The 19387-nt window shown below is 43.5% G+C and overlaps 1 protein-coding gene across 1 annotated transcript in view; it reads right to left on the reverse strand.

Moving 5' to 3' along the window:
- CCNB2 (cyclin B2) overlaps positions 1–19387 on the reverse strand; it is a 64387-nt gene that overhangs the window by 36390 nt on the left and 8610 nt on the right. The window contains exons 2-3 of the mRNA XM_085643739.1: positions 4437–4559; positions 3523–3633 (exon numbers count right to left, since the gene is read on the reverse strand). Coding sequence (XP_085499865.1) covers positions 3523–3633; positions 4437–4559 — 234 coding nt within the window. The remainder of the gene's footprint in view (positions 1–3522; positions 3634–4436; positions 4560–19387) is intronic.

Here is a 19387-nt window from a genome sequence, read left to right on the forward strand (position 1 = left end):
TACACAATATATAATATATACACACACACACCAACCATTGCAAGGCTCACTTTTCGCTGCGTGTAGCAGCGCCTCTTTAGCGTGGTGCTGAACTCCTCAGCTGAGCCAAGCCGTTAATTAAACCCCACAGAAATCCTCCCACTTGGAGAGAACAAAGCGGAGCGCACTCACGGGGAGATTTTCATGGCTTATTTAATCCTTTACAGGCAATATCACAGGTAATCCACAGCACAAAACCAACATGTTTCGGTCTCCATGAGACCTTGGTCACGGTTGGATTCTCAGTTTATCCAGCATACTTATTTTGAAACTAAGTCACAAAAAGGAACCATTTTTTTTTTAAATGCTCGGCATTCTGGTACTAGTAGTTTATAGTTAAAAGCACTACAACCTTCAATCTCTTACAATAAACATTGTGTAAGCAAACTAGGTCTGAACTATATTTGTCTAGGCACATGTATATCAGCCCTCTAGTGGGACTCATTCTCCGTTTAACTCTTATGATTAAGTTATCGCAATCTATCAAAATACGTCCAGTGGGAAAAGGTTAACTACATTTCTCATTTTCTGGTAAAAATATCCCATTTGCCGAATTGACAAATACAAAACAAGATTTTGGTGACGTTAAAATTTGGTCTATGACCAAAATTGCAGGGTCTGCAAAACTCATGGATTCTGAATTTATAAATGTACATAAAGTTCTTCGTCCTGGTTAAGACCGTGCGGCATGCATGTTCGTAGTGCAAGTATTGGTCGAGATTCCCGCAATTTTCTTTCATGGTTTCCTCCTCACATTTTATTCCACAGTTTCAATGCCGTAGAATCGTAACTGTTTCCAGTCAGTTATGAGCTTGCTCCAGGTGTTGCCAAAGCGTTACTTCGGTCTTTGGCTATGGTGGCTCTTACATGTTCTAAAATTCTTTTTTTTTAGCTCACAAATTGTGCTCCCAACGTACTTTAGGTGGCATGGGCATTCTATAAATTAAACCAAACTGTTTTGCAAGTTATTAGTTTCTTATTTTCCATATCTTGTTTGCCCAAATAATTTCCTTGGTGTTATGTACAATTTAGCAAACCTTACAGTTGTGACATTGCATGAAGCCCGTAGTTTGTAGCCATTGGGAGGTTTTATATTTCTGTTTCAAAAAATGGCTATGTACTAGGGTGTCTAAGATTTTTGGCCCTCCTAAATGTAATGTTCGGATGATCTCCAATGAATGTCGCTACTGTAGGGTCCAGGCGTAGAATCTTCCAATTCTTCCTTAAGAGCTGTTATTTGTTTAGATTCGAGATAATGTTGTGATCAGTCTAATTGTATTTGTCTGTCACTGGAAGTTTCCTTGATCATCTCTTGATTTTGATTCTGCTCGGTTGCGACAACTCGTTATTTTTTCCTCTTTGTAAACCTCTACTTCGGAATCTTTGTGTTTGGTCACGAGGTTTATGCCACTCTTGTTCAGAGCATATCCGCAAAAATTCCCCATAGGGGATAGTCTGGATTAATTAATTTTAATGGAAGCTTGGAGCGTGTAACACGGCATTGGTAGCTTTTTTTGCAGTTGTGTTGTATGGATTTTTCCAGATTTTACATAAATTTGTTTCTCGAAGGATTACCCTGTCCTGGCTGATTTCATAGGTAAACCGTAGATTTGCCTCCGTGTTAAGTATCTCAAAATACTTTTGAAATTCTATTATGTAAAATCTGGAAAAATACATACAACACTCCACCGCAAAAAACAGCTACCAATGCAGTGTTACACGCTCAAAGCTTCCATCAAAATTCATTAATCCAGACAGAATATTCCCTATGGGGAATTTTTGCGGATCAAGCAGATATGCTCTGAAAAAGGAGAGGCATAAGCATAGTGACCAAACACAAAGATCCCGAAGTAGGAGTTACAAAGAGGAAACCATAACGAAGTGTCAAAACAGAGCAGAAGCAAAATCAAGAGATGAGATCAAGGAAACTTCCAGTGACAGAAACAAATACAATTAGACTGGTCACAACATTATCTCAAGAATCTGAACAAATAAAAGATCTTAAAGAAGAATTGGAAGATTCTACACCTGGACCCAACAGTAGCGACATTCATTGGGAAAAATAAAACCTCCCAATGGCTACAAACTACGGGCTTCATGAAATGTCACAACTGTAAGGTTTGCTAAATTGCACGCAACACCAAGGAAATTTGGGCAAACAAGAAGATGGAAAATACAGAAACTAATAACTTGCAAAACACAGTTTGTGGCTTATTTTATAGAATGCCCATGCCACCTAAAGTACGTTGGGAGCACAATCTGTGAGCTTAAAAAAATAAAATTTAGAACATGTAAGAGCCACCATAGCCAAAGACAGAAGTAACGCGGAGGCAAAACACATGGAGCAAGCTCATAACTGTGACTGGAAACAGTTGCGATTCTACGGTATTGAAACTGTGGATCATGTGAGAAGAGGAAACCGTGAAAGAAAATTGCGGCAGTGGGAATCTTGACAAATACTTGCTCTACGAACATACATGCCGCAAGGTCTTAACCAGGATGAAGAACTTTATGTACATTTATAAATTAAGAATCCATGAGTTTCGCAGACACTGCAATTTTGGTCAAAGACCAAGTTTTACCACCACCAAAATAGTTTTGTATTTATTATTTTCAATTCGGCAAATAGGATTTTTTTTAACTAGAAAATGACATAGTTATCAAATTCCGTCCAGTGGGAAAAGGTTAAGATTGCGATAACAATCATACGAGTTAAAAACGAGAATAAACGCCCACTAGAGGGCTGATATACATGTGTCTAGACAAGTATAGTTCAGACATAGTTTACGCAATGTTTATTGTAAGATTGACGGTTGTAGTGCTTTTAACTACAAGTACCAGAATGCCGAGCATTTTTTTTTTAAATGGTTCCTTTTTGTGACATGAAGACATGAGACTTAGTTTCAAAATAAGTATGACGGGAAAAACTGAGAATCCAACGTGACCAAGGTCTCATGGAGACCGAAACGCGCTGGTTTTGCGCTGCAGATTACCTGTGATATTACCTGTAAAGGATTAAATACGCTGTGAAAATCTGTGAGGGCACTCCGCTTTGTTCTCTCCCAGTGGGTGGGAGATATCTAGATCTATATATCTATACACACACACACACCTCCCCCCCCCCCCCCCATGGGCACCATTTTATAATGTTCATTACGTGCAAAATTCAACACCAGTTCCCCACATGCCCTTCCAACAGTGACCACTACACTCAAAAGATGGCCTTTAGCTCACATTTAAGAAATGAGGGGAGAGGGTCCTCACTTTAGAGGGTGGACTCAGCAAGAAGCTAGATTTTAACTTGGCAGCCCTGAGTGAGAACCTGCCAGATCATTTCATGTTTGGGCCCACCATCATTAAGATGTCCATGAGAGCTACAGGATCATCCAAATCCTAACGTGGGCTTTGGTCTAGTCATGCTCTCAACTGGTACAGAATTAATGCCCAGATGTGCAACAAGAGTGGTATGTGCAAGAGACTTACCTCTGGGAGAGGTTCCTGTACAACAGACTTCACTGGTACATGCTGCTTTGGCCTCACCGAAACATTGGAAGGTTTGGCAACAGGATGCATCTTAACCGGTACTTTGACATGCTAGGAAAGTAATAGTGCCATCAATTAAGTTTATGCAGCTAGTCACCAAGTACATATAAATCCTACATGCAACAGCTTCTGTTCAAATTCACTTGTTCAAATAAAAAGAACAAGCCGTCAGCTGGTCATATGGACTTGTGGTCATGCATTCAGCTTGTTACACGTGCCAGCATAAAGTGACCTCAAACACCTAACAGCAGGTAGAGTGCCACAGAGCCATCTTTCAATATATTGGTTCAACAGAGTATCCCCTTGTCCTTGTGTAGAATATAACATGCAGTCTGCATTATGGCTAATGCTTACAGTTTTTTGGTTGAAACCGGACCATCCTCACTCTTTATACCTAGGATAATGCGAAGATTTCATAAACTGCACTGATCTACAAGGAAGGGTTCAACTGTTAATATGTGTTCTTTGGGGAAAAAGCAGCGATCAAGGTAGGTCATTTATCATGGTGCCAGAATGCTGGGTTGCCAGTAACCCAATCACCAAGTCCATTCATTTTCTAACAATGACAGTCATTACAGCATTATAGGAATATGTTAAGACTCTAAAAGGCAACCATTAAGGACTAGGTAGTCAGTGGGTGAACAGTCATTATACACTATCCCTTTGAGCAGTCTAGTGTACAACACGTTATGGGGAAAGAGGGAACAAGCCCTACCGCTTTCAAAACTCAGATGGGACAGACATGAAACTGGGCAACCCCCACAAGAACTGAGTGCAGGGGGGGGGGGGGGGGGTGGGGCACTACAGACTGCAGCATGCATACAATAGTTAGCAGTCAAGTCCTATTTTCTTACCTTTGCTTGCTGCACTCCAGCAGTAGCTTTATTCACAAGCTCTCCCAACACTGCTCTTTTGCCAGGGGGCTTTTTAGTTCTGGCAATGCCACCTTTTGAAGGATTTTCAGATTCCAATGAGGCCTAGAAAAAAAAAACCGCAACAGTTAGAGAATTGTTTTTCTTCCTCCTTCCCCCCACCCAAACAACTTCAGTTCTCACAAGTAAGGATCGGTCGGGATTCAACAGCTCACTAAACAATCTCCCAACTTTGTTGGATAAACCAATTCAAAGGAGTTCTGTCAACGAAATGCCAGCAATCCTATACCTGTGCATCTATTACCAAACACACCTTAATCAAAATGTGTAACCCATGCAGGCTGCTTTAAATTGGAATATTGGTCACTAAGAACCAACAAGGATTCCCCTGGCCAAAAGGTCCACCCGAAGCCCTACCTCCTATGATGGTAGTCTCCTCCCATTAGCAACAGATCACCAAACTCAACCCCTTGAAATTGAAAAATGATGCAACCCGGACTGAAAACAAATATATCCCTGAAGTAGTCCTGAAATGACTCATCAGCAGGAAGCAGACATTGCACATCTCCGACCCCCTCCCAGCTGCGCTCGATTAACAAAAAAAAACAAAAAAAAAAAAAAAAACACACGCACCTAGCCCCCCTTGAAAGCCACACTCCACAGCGGCTGGTGGCTTTGATGACATCACTCCCACCATGAAGCAGCTCAACTGACTTCAAAGCGAGGAAATACCTATACTCAAAAATTGCTTGCCTAATTCACAAAGCTCTTTACACTGAAAAACCAGTCTAGCTTGCACATAAATCAAAAGCAACCTCTGAAGTGTGGTGAAAATCAAGAGGCCACATAGGGAGAAAAGAATGGTTCCAAATTCTTCCTAGCCATGCAGGTAGTAAATGTTTCTAGCCATTCTATATTGGTGAACGTGAAGGGGTGGAACAAGAGGAATGCAGTTTTGGTTAAGAAGATAGGCGAGTGTGGTAGAAGCATCTTCGGTGAGGGAGCATGGGCAATGGGCACAGAAGGACCAGAGACAAGAGGTTAATTCAGGTTTAAGTGACCAGGGTGGCGGGGACTCGTGTCATTCACAGTGGGGTGACGGATTACAATGTAGGGCGTTGGATCCTCAGTAGCCTTACAATGTTTATAGGTCTAGCGTGGCGTGGCAGTGCAAAGCGCTGCTTGCCTCAGCGAGATTTATTGTTAACGAGGAGTTTCAGTAAAGGGCTTGAAGACCCATCCCTCATTTCCATTGGCTGGCGTCACCGTTTATGCTAAACGGTGGCCTGCCATTGGAAATTAGGGTTTTTGGTTTACACCATTTCTCCTCCGATCCAGTCTCGGTGGCCTGCTTTGCTGAGGTCACAAAGCAGTTTCTTTATGGGGCCATGTGTTTCACATGGCCCCATAAAGATAAAGAGGACCACGGTGCAGCCACAGCATGGGGATCTTCACTTTCGGGACCTCGCTGGTTTAACTTTTCCAAACATTTAAAAGTCAGAAAAAAAAAAAAAAAGAAAAAAAAAAAAATTTAAAAAAACAAAAAACAATTGAAGTACGGAAGTAAACTAGTTTGCTAGGTCTTGAAAAAGTAACTTTCAAGCACTGAGGCTCAATATATTTTCCGCTCCTGTGCCTCTGGGCAAGGCTGACGTGCAGTAAAAAGTAATATACGTAAATATGGCAATTAGCAGCGAGAAGACTGGAGAAGAGGGTGTGAGCCGACAGAGCTTGAGGCAGGAAGCATGCCCCTAAAGGCAGCTGCCAGGCCACAGCAGAGCTCTGACCCTCAGATAGGGTGAATACTGTCCCTATGACAAGATCTGATTGATGGGTTCGCGGCGCGACTTTTAACTCACTTGGCGCGAGATGCAAGACAGAGGTCACCCTGAGCTCTGCCTTTAATAGATGCCCTGCTTATAATTGGCTGTGTGAATTAAGCACATCACTCCCTAGCTGTCACATTGTAGGGGCCATGGTTTAAGGCAGGGCAGAGCATAGGAATGAAAAGGCACCCTACAAATCGCGTCAAACTTATTTGCACAGAGAAGTCCTCCCCGTCGTGAAATTAACACATCTCCTCTCAGGCCACTATCGCAGCAAGATCAGAGCGGCTGAGATAGTCAGTGACACGTGTGAGAAGCTTGAAATGTATTTTATTTGCAGAGTTACTTAAAAACAATACATACAAAATTAAAAACCATATGTATAATATAATATACAACCACTGAAAAATATCACTGTTAATAAAAGCGTTTCTATTGACTTTACAAGTTAAAATACAAATTTAAACGTACAGTGGCCACCTTTACAAGTGTCCCAGATGCCTACATCAATTGGATCACCCCCAACAAAAAGCTGATGGGCCTAAGGCTGTGGTGCCCGAAGATCAGGATGTCAGTTTGGTATTTTTGCCCGGGCTGCTTCAAGAAATTGGACTAGTCTGATGTTCAATTGTGGGGATGCTGGGTCAAATCAGGCAAATACTGCCTGCCTCCTTGACCGAATCCCCCTTTGATTAAAGGGAATTTTTAACAGTTGCCTCCTTTCTTGAAGTGTTTCCGTGCAAGAACAAATGGTATGGGTAATGTCCCCCGGTCCTTTTTTCCATAAACTGCATACTGTGACGGTCGGGTCCCTTTTCCAGGGGGGGGGGGGGGGGGGGGGGAGATGCTGTGTGCATGGCATCACTCCAAGTCATAGCATTAACATTTTTAGTTTCAGTGCTTTTGAATAGCCCAAGTTAAAATATTGTTGCGGGGCTAAAGTCCTGTACGAATTCGAAGTCATCAATGCAGGCGCTCTGGCAGAAAAGGCAGCTTTGTCCTCCACCAATGACTGTATTTTCAATGCCTGCCACACCAATTTTTTTTAAAATTGAGTGGTGACTGTGTGTCCCATAGCGGCAGTAAACCAGTGTTGGCCAGAGCCTCCTGCAAGTAACGTCTAGCTGGCAAGTTCTCCCTCTGTTGTAATTCTTGCCACAGCAGGTGGTTTAAGGTTTTAGGGTTAGATGTTCTAATTTTGTTCCAACAGTTAATATATACTCCGTAGCTGGCCCAAGTTTGCTTTATAAGGCCGAACTCCAATCGAATTTGTGCCGGGGAGGTACAAGTCGGGAGGCTGAACATAGATCTATAGGCTTTTACAAGCGTTTTGTCCAAAAGGTTGGTGACTCTCCCGCGCAATGCTTCACTACCATAGGTAATGGTGGGAAGGATGTTTGCCCGCGCTACCACCAAGAGAGGACTCAGCGTAGGGCCCAGGAGTTTGACTGATAGGCCTTTCATGGTTAGAGCAAGAATTATCCCTTTCCTTTTAATCTCTTCCTGTTGACGCCTGAATGATCCTTCTTTGTCAAAGTAGACTTCCAAGTACTTATAAACCTCCGCTGATTCAATGTGATTGTCACCCAGGTACCAGATGGTTCTTTTTTCGTTTACTGTTGAATGTCATGGTTTTGTTTAGGTTTGAGAGGCTGTTCTCTTCTGCGTAGACCTGCAGACCATTAAGAAGATTTTGCAAGCCAACTGCCGTATGGCTAAGTAGGACTAAATCATCCACGTAGAGTAGATTGCACAAAGCATAGCCCCCTATTCTAGGCGCATGAGAATTGCAATTGTTGAGTGTGTGTTAAATCGGACATAAATAAATTGAATAAGATGGGGGCCAGCACGCAGCTCTGTTTGTCCTTTCATTGTCTTGACAGGTGGGAACGGGAGCCTAATTTAACCTGTACCCAAGTGTCGGTGTGTAAAAGCATTATCATTGATAAGAGGGTGTTTGGAATTCCCCCATCTGGCTAGCTTTAACCACAATTTGGACCTCTCCACGTTGTCAAATGCGGCGCTGAAATCGATGAAACAGATCTGCAGCTTTGTTTGCCTTAGTTTTATTGCATCCATTATCAGTGATAATGCCATAATGTTGGATGTTGTACCAGCATTTTTCGGAAACCTGTCTGGTTCAGCGGAATTATTTCATTCTTTTCAGCCCAAATTGTCGGTTCTACCAACAATGTTCCCGCAAAGTATTTGGCCTCATTGTCGATCAGTGCAACCAACCGATAATTGGCTGGCAGGAGCTTACTGCCGCTTTTATGAATTGGAATGATCGTTGACCCTTTCCACGAGTCTGGGATTATGCCCAGTCTTACTTCCAGGAAAAGTGGAAGTAGTATGTCTGCCCAATCTTCTGGCCTTTCTTTAAACACTGCTGGTGGGATGCCATTAGGGCCTGGTGCTCCTTCCCTTCCGGATCCGTTTCCCAATTGTTAGTTGATCGGTGGCTGTTGGCCTTTCCTCCTTATCATGACTTGTATCAAGAGAATTCATATTGACATTTGCCTTGGAGCTTCTATCGGCAGCGGTGCTGACAGGGAAGTGGTTGTTACCCCTTTCCCTTCTTCCTGTGTTATTTTGTGCAAGCGTAGCTGCTCTACTCTGCTCCTGTGTCGGCTGATGGATGATTTGGCTATTAAAGTGGGAGTTAAGATGGCTTGCCCAAGTCTCCTCAAGTATATAGGAAGTGAGACCTTCCCGATGCGGGTGTATAATGGTGTTTACTTTTTTCCAAAAACGATTACTAGCATTGTGCTTTATATTATGGAGGAGTTTTGCCAAAAAACCTGTTCATTGTGGTTGTTGTTAATGTTCCATTTCAGACTCTTTAGTTGGGTTCTTTGTAGCCGCAGAGAGCAAAGGAGCAGCGTGTTGACTGGTTCATGGCGTAGAGAACGTATGGAGCCGTTTATCAGTCTCTTAATTGGCTATGTGTTCTTTGGTCCTTAGTTAGCTTTTTCTCTTGTGTCTGCGCCGGATCGCTTTCTATTTTTGTGGCTGTTGCCTTCAAGTTACTGAGGTTGGTTGTGGAGCGTTCCCAGGTTTGTATCAGGTTCTTTCCGAGTGGTTGAGCGAATAAAAGCTTGATTGCAATGTCTGTTAGGGACTCTATGCTTTCTGTTGTAAACTTGATCCTCGTTCGTTGTGTAGCTTGAGCCTAGTTGTGGGGCAGGGTAAATAGTAATCTCATCTGTTACTGCGAGAGTGATCTCTTGTTGACGGTGACCACTGTCCCCTAGGTCTCCCATTTTAAAGCCTGTTACGTATTGAAACAATGAGAGGCTGACAAATGTGTAATCTAGGAGTGAGCTTGTTGTTTCAGTATAATAGCTTGCCACGGGGGGGGGGGGGGTGGGGAATCACCGTCAGTTCTAATATTGAGGGCCCTGGGGTTTAGGTGTTCTAGTTCTTCCAGCAGAAGTCTATTTACCCTATTCGGCCTCCCATGCGTAAAGGAACCCTGCATTGGTAAATTGTAATTTAACGATTGGAGGGAGTCTTCCTTTGCTTCGGATGAGCCCATTAGGTACAAGTTCATGTCCCCTGATAAAATTACATTTGGGGTTTCAGCGATGCCTAAGTGAGAATTTATTTGACCTATTATCTTCGCTGAATCCACTGCTGTTCGTTTTGGGTGGATATATGCATTAAACACTGTTACTTCCTTTTGTGAGAAGCTGTTTAGTGGCCAGAATTACTGCGAAGCTGTTAGGGCTGGGGCAGTGTCAGTCACGTCTGTCTCAGTGGAGCGTCGTACGGCCTTCAAAATGGCTGCGTGTCCTATATCAGACCAGCCTGGCACGACTGGCTCTGTTCAAGCCCTAATGCCCTTTCAGCGACTGCCTTGCCAGAGAGTAAGCCAGCATACCCAAAACAGCAGTCATCACTCATGTGGCAAGTCGATGAATGTTAAGTTTCGTCCTCACGCTGTCCTACACCTAGATAGTCGAGCCGTCCTCTGCAACCAAAAAGGGCTTCCGGTTGTTAGTCCTCGTGTTTGACTTCCCTTCTCGTAAAAAGTCCATTAGTGCTGCCAGATGGCTGCAGGTGCGGCGGCCTGTCGGGGGCAGACCACACCGGGTGCTGTAAGGGCTGGGATCTCTAGGACAGGAGTGGCGGTAAAAGTTGACCTACCCTACGTCACTCCAGAGCACCATGCATGTATGGTTTGCCCACTTCCGGCCTCGACCAAGGCACGGCCTGCTATGCTGTTCTTAACGCATAGCAGATCAAGAGACTAGGATATGCCCAAAATATGTCTGTATCCCATCTTGGTGCAAAAAAATAAATAAATAAACAAACCCAACAAACTGGGCCAGGCCAGCCCAACTAAGGGGCTTCTCTGACTCCCCATGCAGGTATGGGGATTGTAGTTCAAGGCCCTCTGACTGACTTACACATTCCTGGGACGATTTGTTTCCAAATACCTTCAGGATACAAAAACACAAACGGGGCAAAGCCAATAAGCGAGGCCTTCGATAAACTGGTACAGAAGAAAAAATTTTTTTTATATATATATATATATATATATATATATATATATATATATATATATAATCTACTGGCGGTCGCCAGTAGATAGTTATAGTTAGGACCCTGTTTCCATAGGAAATCCGCAACATTCTATTTTGAATAACTTTGGCGCCGGTCGACGAATCCTCGCGAAATTTTCAAAATAGGTGGGGCGTTGAGCTCCGCTCCTACCCTGAAAGTCTCGGGGGGATTCGTCAAGCGGGAGCTGAGATAAAAGGGGGGGGTCCCAAAACGCGTTTTTCCCATGCATTTTTCCATAGGACCTTTAGACAGAGCTACAGCCCGAACGGCTGAACAGAATTAAATGAAATTTGGCAGAGAGGTAGTCCTCAGGTCAAGGAAGTGCCTTTTGTAGGTTTGGTGTAAATCTGTTCAGTAGATTCTGAGAAAATAGCCTTTAAATCAATATATATATCTGAGCCAGCTTACGGTGCGCTTACGGTGCGCTTACTGTACGCGTACGGTGACGTGCGCGATTCTGATTGGCTCTTAGATCTTAGTAAACATTCGAATCGGCCGAAACCAGGAAGCGGCGGCCGCCATTTTCTCTCTCGCACTCTGAGTGGGGCAGCAAAAATGAAGCCAAAAAATGTGTAAAGGGGCAGTATATTGAGATCATAACCACCCAGCAGTGATATACGGGTCCCCAAACAACCCCAAAGGCCAAATTTTTTTTTATTTTTTTTCCGAAAAATCGCCGATTACGCTTACCAGTGAATGTGTGTTTCTGAAAATTAAATATGTTTTATATATGTATAACTCAAGGTCGATGGAAGAATAAATGGGTATATAAGTGTCTAAATGGATGATTTGTTTTTGAAAAATTGATTGTGTAACTGACTGATTAAGTGTATCATAGTGAATACATGGCTTAGTGAGTAATGTTTAAATATGTAAATATCTGTATCAGTCTCTCACTTTGTGTATAAGTGGCTGCATGGGTTGGTGAGTAGCTACATGGGTGTCTATATAGGTTATTAGTTGGTTTTTTGAGTATCAGTCTGAGTGTCTGCATGGTTCGGAGGGGGGTATTACGTAGTGCCTAGGTGCATGAATGAGTGACTCACTGTTTGTATGTGTTGAAGACAGCATGTGTGCAGGACTGTATGGGTGGATGAGTGTGTGTATGGGTGGTTTAGTGAGTGAATGACTGTCTCAATAGTGTCTTTATGAGTAACTACATATGTTTTAAACTAGTATATGTGACTATTGGTGTATATAAGTGAGTATATGTGAGAGTGAGAGATTGAAAGAGTTCCTGTATGAATAAGTATGTGTTTCTATAAGTGATTGTTTAAAAGACTAAGTATGTGTAAGTTTCCGTAGAAGTAAGTGTGGTGGTGTGTGTATAACTGTATATGCAAGTAAATGTATGTTTGATTCTTTATTAGCATGAGTGACTATGTGTGTGAGTAACTCTATGGATGAGTGGCATTGTGTAACAGGATGTATAGGTGTATGAGTACATATGATGAGTGAGTACATGTATGAGTGACTGTATAGGACTGTTGGTGAATGAGTGGATGTGTATGTGGATCTTAGAATTACTGAAGAGGTTGTTGTAACTGGTATTGGTATGTCCATTGTTTTGAAAATTTTAGTCTCTATTTTTGAATGTGCGTATCAAAGGTTATATTAGGGTGAGAGGAGGTCTGCCACTCTATCACAAGGATGATGTCATCAGTGATGTCATCAGTGATGTCATTTGTGATGTCATGAGTGATGTCACTGACCATGTCATGAGTGATGTAATATGTGACGTCATCAGCAGTGCATTGCGGGCGCGCGAGTTATAGTTAGTTCAGCTAACTATAACGGGGGAATTTCAATGGTTTTGTACAAGTGAAAAGTCCAGCTAACTATAAAACCCCTGAAATCAATGGTTTTTCCAGTGAATTTCTGAGGTTTTTTAAATGCTAATTCCTAACTATAACGTGCCTGAAACCTATGGTTTTTTTCTGTGAATATATATATATATATATCCTCTGGTTTCTCTCGAGCATTTCCTCGCCACTCCTTAACGAGAGCTGCGTCGTCACAAGGGACCTCTCGAGAGCAGGTCCTAAAACATCCATCCAAAAGAGACGCCGTGTGCGGTTCAAAATTATTTATTTAAACTGCCGTTTATCAAACGCGTTTCAACTGCAAAGCAGCCTTGTTCACTGATAGCGAAATTCAAAACGCGCGGCCATTTTAAAGTGCTTACGTGCTTGAAATTAATCACATGTTAAACTACAACCGTGACAAACGTGAAAACAGAGTCGTAGTTTTTTCAAGTATTGCACACCAAATAGTTTCAAAATGCAACCTTCGCACTCAGTACAGCGTATTTTTCGTAATTAAATCCATGTCAAACATTTCTGCTATTTTACACAATATAATTGCTCGCTGAGCATTGGTTAACCTTATATTATGTTTAACAAACATTTTTTTGCGTGTCAATTCTGCTCATGTGAGCTTTACGAAAAAGTGCTGAAACAATTATGCCCAAGTGGGCTTATATTTTCACTTTGTTGCAAGTACATTTCTTGTTTTTTTTGGTGGATGCTAAAAATGGCAATCTTACATAATCTGTTGCAAAATTCTACAATAAATAGTGCAATAAGGAATTTTAATCATGAATAGCATTTTGTAGAATTTTGCAACAGATTATGTAAGATTGCCATTTTTAGCATCCACCAAAACACATGTTATAGTTACCGGAAATTTTACTGATAAAAAACCAATGAAATTCCCCCGTTATAGTTAGTGCAGGCAACTATAACTCACGTGACCGCAATCCTCTGCTGATGCTAATACTGTATTTAGACACTTATTTGCCCATGTCTTCTTCCATACATTTTTAGCTATACATATATTACAAATATTTTTTTTTCATAAAGACACATATGTCATCAGCAGAAGATTGCGGTCGCGTGAGTTATAGTTGCCTGCACTAACTATAACGGGGGAATTTCATTGGTTTTTTATCAGTAAAATTTCCGCTAACTATAACATGTGTGAAACCTATGGTTTTTTCAGTGAATATATATATAGACACACACACACACGGCTCACATCTGCTGGCACAAACAAATCAAGATTTAAAAACCATTCACTGAATATGGCAGCTTTCCATGTGATGGTTTTCTAAAACACAGCCTCAGTTTTGCCACGCATTCTGTTATTATCTATGAAGGAGGCAAAAATAACTCGCCCCCTAACCTAGCACTCTAGTCAGTCACAGTTAAAATATTACTGTGCATGTAACTTAAGCACTTTATAACTTTAAAATGGAGACAGAAAATAAATCACTATCTAACTTTGCACTCGAAAACAAATAAACTCAATATAAAGCAAATATTAAAGTATAAAGTAAAAACAATTGGCATCAGCAGTCAGAATAGCACAGGCTATGATGCACTTTATAAAGGGTTTTCAAAATCATGCCTTTTCTATAACTTTGAAGGTGGGGAGTCAACAAATTAACAGGGAGAGCAGAGCCCAGGGTCTAGCTCGGCTTTAGAGTCCAGGCATGCACCAGCCAAGCCCTCAAAATGCCTGCTATTTAAAAATCATACAAAATCATCATGTAAAATACATGTCTTCAAAGTTGTGCATTTCTTGAGCATGTCGAAGCTTTATAGCACGGAGTAGTGTTTACTATACCAGAGTACCAGTTACATTACACAAGGTCATGTTCATTTTTCTTGGCGCAGGGAGATAAAGTGATTTGCCCAGAGTCACAGAATGCTGAGTCAATGTCGAGACCTGGTTCCCCAATTACAAAGTGGACAGCTCTGGGACTCACGCCACATAGTGAGTAGAGGGAGGGAAGCAGGCCGAACCCACATGAAATCTCAGCATGGGCTCGAGGTACCAACAAGACCTCACGCTGCGCCAGAGCTAGGCTTCAGGCTCGGGCTTTCAGTAGCTCGCCCACCTCTACACAGCTATAGTACATGTTTATTTATGTTAAAAGAAAAGCATAAACATTTCCAGAGTTACGTTACCATTGCCGAAGACTGCAGAAAGGTAAAACCTAGTCTGCAGTGAAATGCATGGATATGTACATCAAAGCTCCCTTCCTTGGTGCTTTGTTTGGCCGGTCTCCTGTATCCCCACGTCTCATCCCTGCACGCTTACTGGAGTCTGCCCTAGTCAAATAGGCAGTATTGTCCCATGATGGGCACTGGTGCAAGCAAGGAAAATGGCCCCTTTGACTGCAATTGGGGCAATAAACTACAGGAATTATCAGGGTTCATTAGGCCTCTCAGGGTCCCCATGCCACTGCACCTGTGGTAGCAACTCCCCTGCAAATATGGTTCCGATTATAACTTTGCATTCTCTGGAGCTGCTTAAGATACATGCGCAAAAACAGCCGATGGACAGAATGCAGAACAATGTCATACATTCACCCCAGTACAGATATCTGGGCCTTAAATCCATCGTTTTTTGCTCACTACGCCATTCCAGTTTGAACCCAGCCATATGCAAATCAGTCTTGACCCTGTGCCTCATGGGAACAGTCCAGCCCGAACTGCCAAGCCACTGGAATTAAGCTATCCTGGCTGAAGAGGGGTGAAACCCTGAAACTGGTCCTATGATGCTGGTTTCCGGTCCAGGGAGGACCTGGCTTGGCAGTTCGGGCTGGACTGTTCCCATGAGGCACAGGGTCAAGACTGATTTGCATATGGCCAGGTCTAAACTGGGGTGGCATGGTGAACAAAAGAATGATGGATTTAACCCAGATCTCTTGACTGGGGGGGGGGGGGGGGGGGGGGGGGAGAGAGTGTTTTGATTTGTTCTGCATTCCGTCCATCAATTGTGTCTTTTGAAGACTAGGTCATGGGCAAAACTCCCTAACAAATTCCATGTGCTGGGACCCAAGGCTCCTGATGTTTTGCATAGCCCCATTAACCACCATGTACATGCCCTCGTACCCAAGTCAGTCTTGGGTACAGCCACTCCCACAACCATCGTATGTCCCATCACCCCAAATTTTCACTAGGGTTCCCATAAACTTTCACACAGATCCCATCATGTTCAAGCCAACTCACATGTCCAATCACCCTAAAGCCATATTCACCGCCTCACACACCCCTGCATGACCTTCCATCTTCAGAAGTTTCTTCGCCCAAAGTCTCTTGTGTCCTATTGTCCCTCTAGGATCACAGTACTAGAAGATACATATCCCAGCAAATTGCTCCAAACCAAAATGTCCACCATTGTTGCAAACCTCACTAAAGTCACATCATATCCAGGTTAGGTTCCATCACCCCAAAACTTCCTATGGCCTATTACCCACACACCCCTGCTTCGTCCTGTCACCTGAAATCTTACCTCCAAACTTTTTCCAAATCCCTCACCAAACTCTGTCCGATGCCCCATCATCCATTGCTCGCCCTATAGGTCATCACCTGCCTGCCCCTCCTATGGCCATCGCCCTCCTCCCTATGTCCCATCGCTCACAGCGGCCTGTTCTTTATCTGTTTAATAAGTTCTCTCTTCAGTCTCCCAAACTCAGAACTGGGACGGGCTGAGCTCGGGTCCCTGGCCTTAAACAAGACTGTAAAAGCCTGGAGCGGCAACTCTCAGCAGTGGCTGGGTGTGGCGGCAGAAGCCATCGATTATTGCCTACAGGTGAAGCAGGAACCCTTAGAGTGCATGGGAGGATGGAAGTTCCAGCAGGCAGCTGGTCCCCATCCTTTCATACCCCCTGTCACGAGCTCCCGAGCCCTTCATCCATCACTTCCTCCTTGCCCCTCATTCAGAGAGCGGATCGTGGGGGTCCTTGCTCTGCAGCCTGGAGGAGCATAGAGCGTGGATGCAAGAGGAGGGACGTGCAAGCTGCAGCTTTCCAAGCTTCAGTATCCTTTCATCACGCAGAGGTGCCGGCTGTGGCCAGCACTGGAAGTATTTGACGACCCGGCCAGCCTATCAACAAGCATTTGCAATAGGTATCGCATTTCCGCAAGTTTGAGCTATTGACATTATAAAGGACTGCCTTTTATTTAGGTTTTAAAAAACAACCCCCCCCCCCAAAAAAAGGCAGTCATTTACAATTTCAATAGCTCAAACTAGCATAAATGCAAGACCAATTGCATTGCAAATGCTTGTTTAAGGAGCAATCACTACCAATTCCTCGGTATTCACCCAGGGAGGGGTTGAAGGAATATCAGTCGTCCCAGATATTTAATGGACTGCGTTTAAGATTGATGGGAGATTGCATATTGATTACAGTGTCACCTTTGTAAGCTTGATGTCCTTATAGTCTAACTTTATATGGAACTGTGTTAATAATTTGGAATGTATCAACTAACGGTTTTTGTTCCCATTAGGATGTAGTTTTGCTACTTGCAATGAAACACGTTCCTTATGGTGTATTCTTTGTTTAGTTTACTTTTATTTAATATTATCCTTTTTCCCCCTTGCGCTTGTTAAAGGGTAAGATGGTGTTAATGTTCAGCATGGTTCTGAAGTCAAACTAAAGTTTCATTCGATATAACATTCTGGAGGGACAGAAGGCAAGGAATCAGAATGGCTAGAACTTAAACAACCATTCTGAGTGCCCAATCAAGTTGCCATTAGCCCAGACCAATGTTGAACACATTTGACCTAAATGTTCTCTAGAATAAAGAGTATCGGTGTGCCAAAGATCAGGTTTTGGTCTTTAGACCAGTCAACGATTAACAGCGTGTAGCAAATACTAGATTACGGCAGCAGCCATTAGAACAAGTCACCAGGTATTTTTTAGTGACATCTACTCTACCTTTTTAGGTCTCACTGAGCCACCGCATGCACTGTTCTGCGAGAAATTTAGTGTGTGGATTTTCAAAGGGCTGCCAAAGGCTTTTGGTGGACTAGCGCTTGCGTTCAAGCGCCATCTGTCTTTAATCGCGATCACTTTCGCGGGCCGCATGGCAGTGTCACTTTCACAGCCGCGTGGCCTATGCTTGTTCTTACTTAGTTTCGACTACAGCCTGAGTTCAGGGAACCCTCTTCTGTAGGAGCTTTAAAAATTGCAGGTGACTGCCTCAAAATATTTTGGCGCTCTAGGCCAGACATCACAAAATATTTTGGCGCCCTAAGTGAGGTACTCCCCCCCCCCCCCCCCATTTTATTTGTCTACCGCATAGGAGCACATCACCTCATCTCTGTGAATGACCTGCATGCGCATTGTTTTCTGTGTGCAAATAAATCTCAGGCTCCCGCTAATGGCAGCCAACTGTGCCTGCCGATTGTGTACAGAAAGGCCGTTTTCTGAGCCGCTCTCCATTAGTACAAAAATGTCATCCTAATGGAAAAAAACAAATAGCTCTAAATGGAGTCAATTGAGAACGTCAAAGTGCATGCTCTATAATTTCTGGAGAAATTGTTAGGTACTTCCATATAATGCTTTCCGTGAGCCATACGTTGAGCTGTAACACGTGTAATTGATTTCAGTTGCTGCCAGGGACAAGTGGATTCGACAGAGCCATCCACACACCATCCCTCCACCCCCCTCCCCGCCCCCCCTCCCACCAACCCTCAATAGTACAAGAAACCTGAGCTGTGCATAGGATGAAATGAGGGGGGGGGAGGGGAAGAGCTTTCATAAATTAGTTTATTCTATGCACTGAGCATGAGGGTCCATGGGTAGTACAGTACACTGCAGTGTTACAAAACCATAGCACTGATTTTTTTTAAGCTTTGTTTTCCCTTAATGTATCTACTGTCCCTATCCCCAGGGCCAGGTTAGAACCAAAAGCAGCTCCGGGAACGAATGCTCAAACCATCCCACAGCCTTCATCTCCTCACTCAGTCTCTCTCCATTCATCAATGATCTGTTAAAGGTGATGGCTGGAGCCTGTTTCTCACATTGGAACACAGATTGCTCCTTTAGGCGTCTCCTTGGTGAGAAAGAATGCGTGTGATGTGATCTGAGACAGTAACTCCGTTTTATCACTGCTGCTACGAGCGTCTGCTTTCTTTTTAGAGCTGAAGTGACTAGAGCCTCATTGTAAAACTGAATCACTCGTGTTGCTTACCTGTGAACCTGGGGCAGAGGTGCAGGGCTGTTGGGTGTCCGGGGTCTCTCCTGCTCGATCCCGCCGACGCTGCTGTGGTTCCAGCTAGCAGCGTGCGGTGAGCGGAGTTCGAGGACTACAATCCCCAGAATTCCTGGCTGTGGAGCCCGCCCCCAATTGACCAGACTTTCGCGCCCGGAGGCGCTAAAAGCGGACAAGCACCCTCCGCGGCGCTGGCGGCGCTAAGCCCGGGCAAAGGGCGGGCCGTTTGTGGCCGTTCGAGGCCGCCACCCTAACATCTACAGGAGGCCGCAGAAGGCTCACTAAGGTACTGTTCCAAGTCATATATATACATATATATATATATATATATATACACATATATACACACACACACACAGGTGGATGTCATGTAATCACTGATTTGGGACTATTAGGACACGGACAGCCTATTGTAAGGACCCACATAGATACCAGCAACACCGATATGGCCGCAAAAATCCAAACACGATCGGCAAAATCGAGTACTAAGGGCCAATTAAACTCCAGACAAGGGAGCAAATCATTAAAG

This window comes from Triturus cristatus, chromosome 3_1 (assembly GCF_964204655.1).
Source record: "Triturus cristatus chromosome 3_1, aTriCri1.1, whole genome shotgun sequence".
Lineage (NCBI taxonomy): Eukaryota > Metazoa > Chordata > Amphibia > Caudata > Salamandridae > Triturus > Triturus cristatus.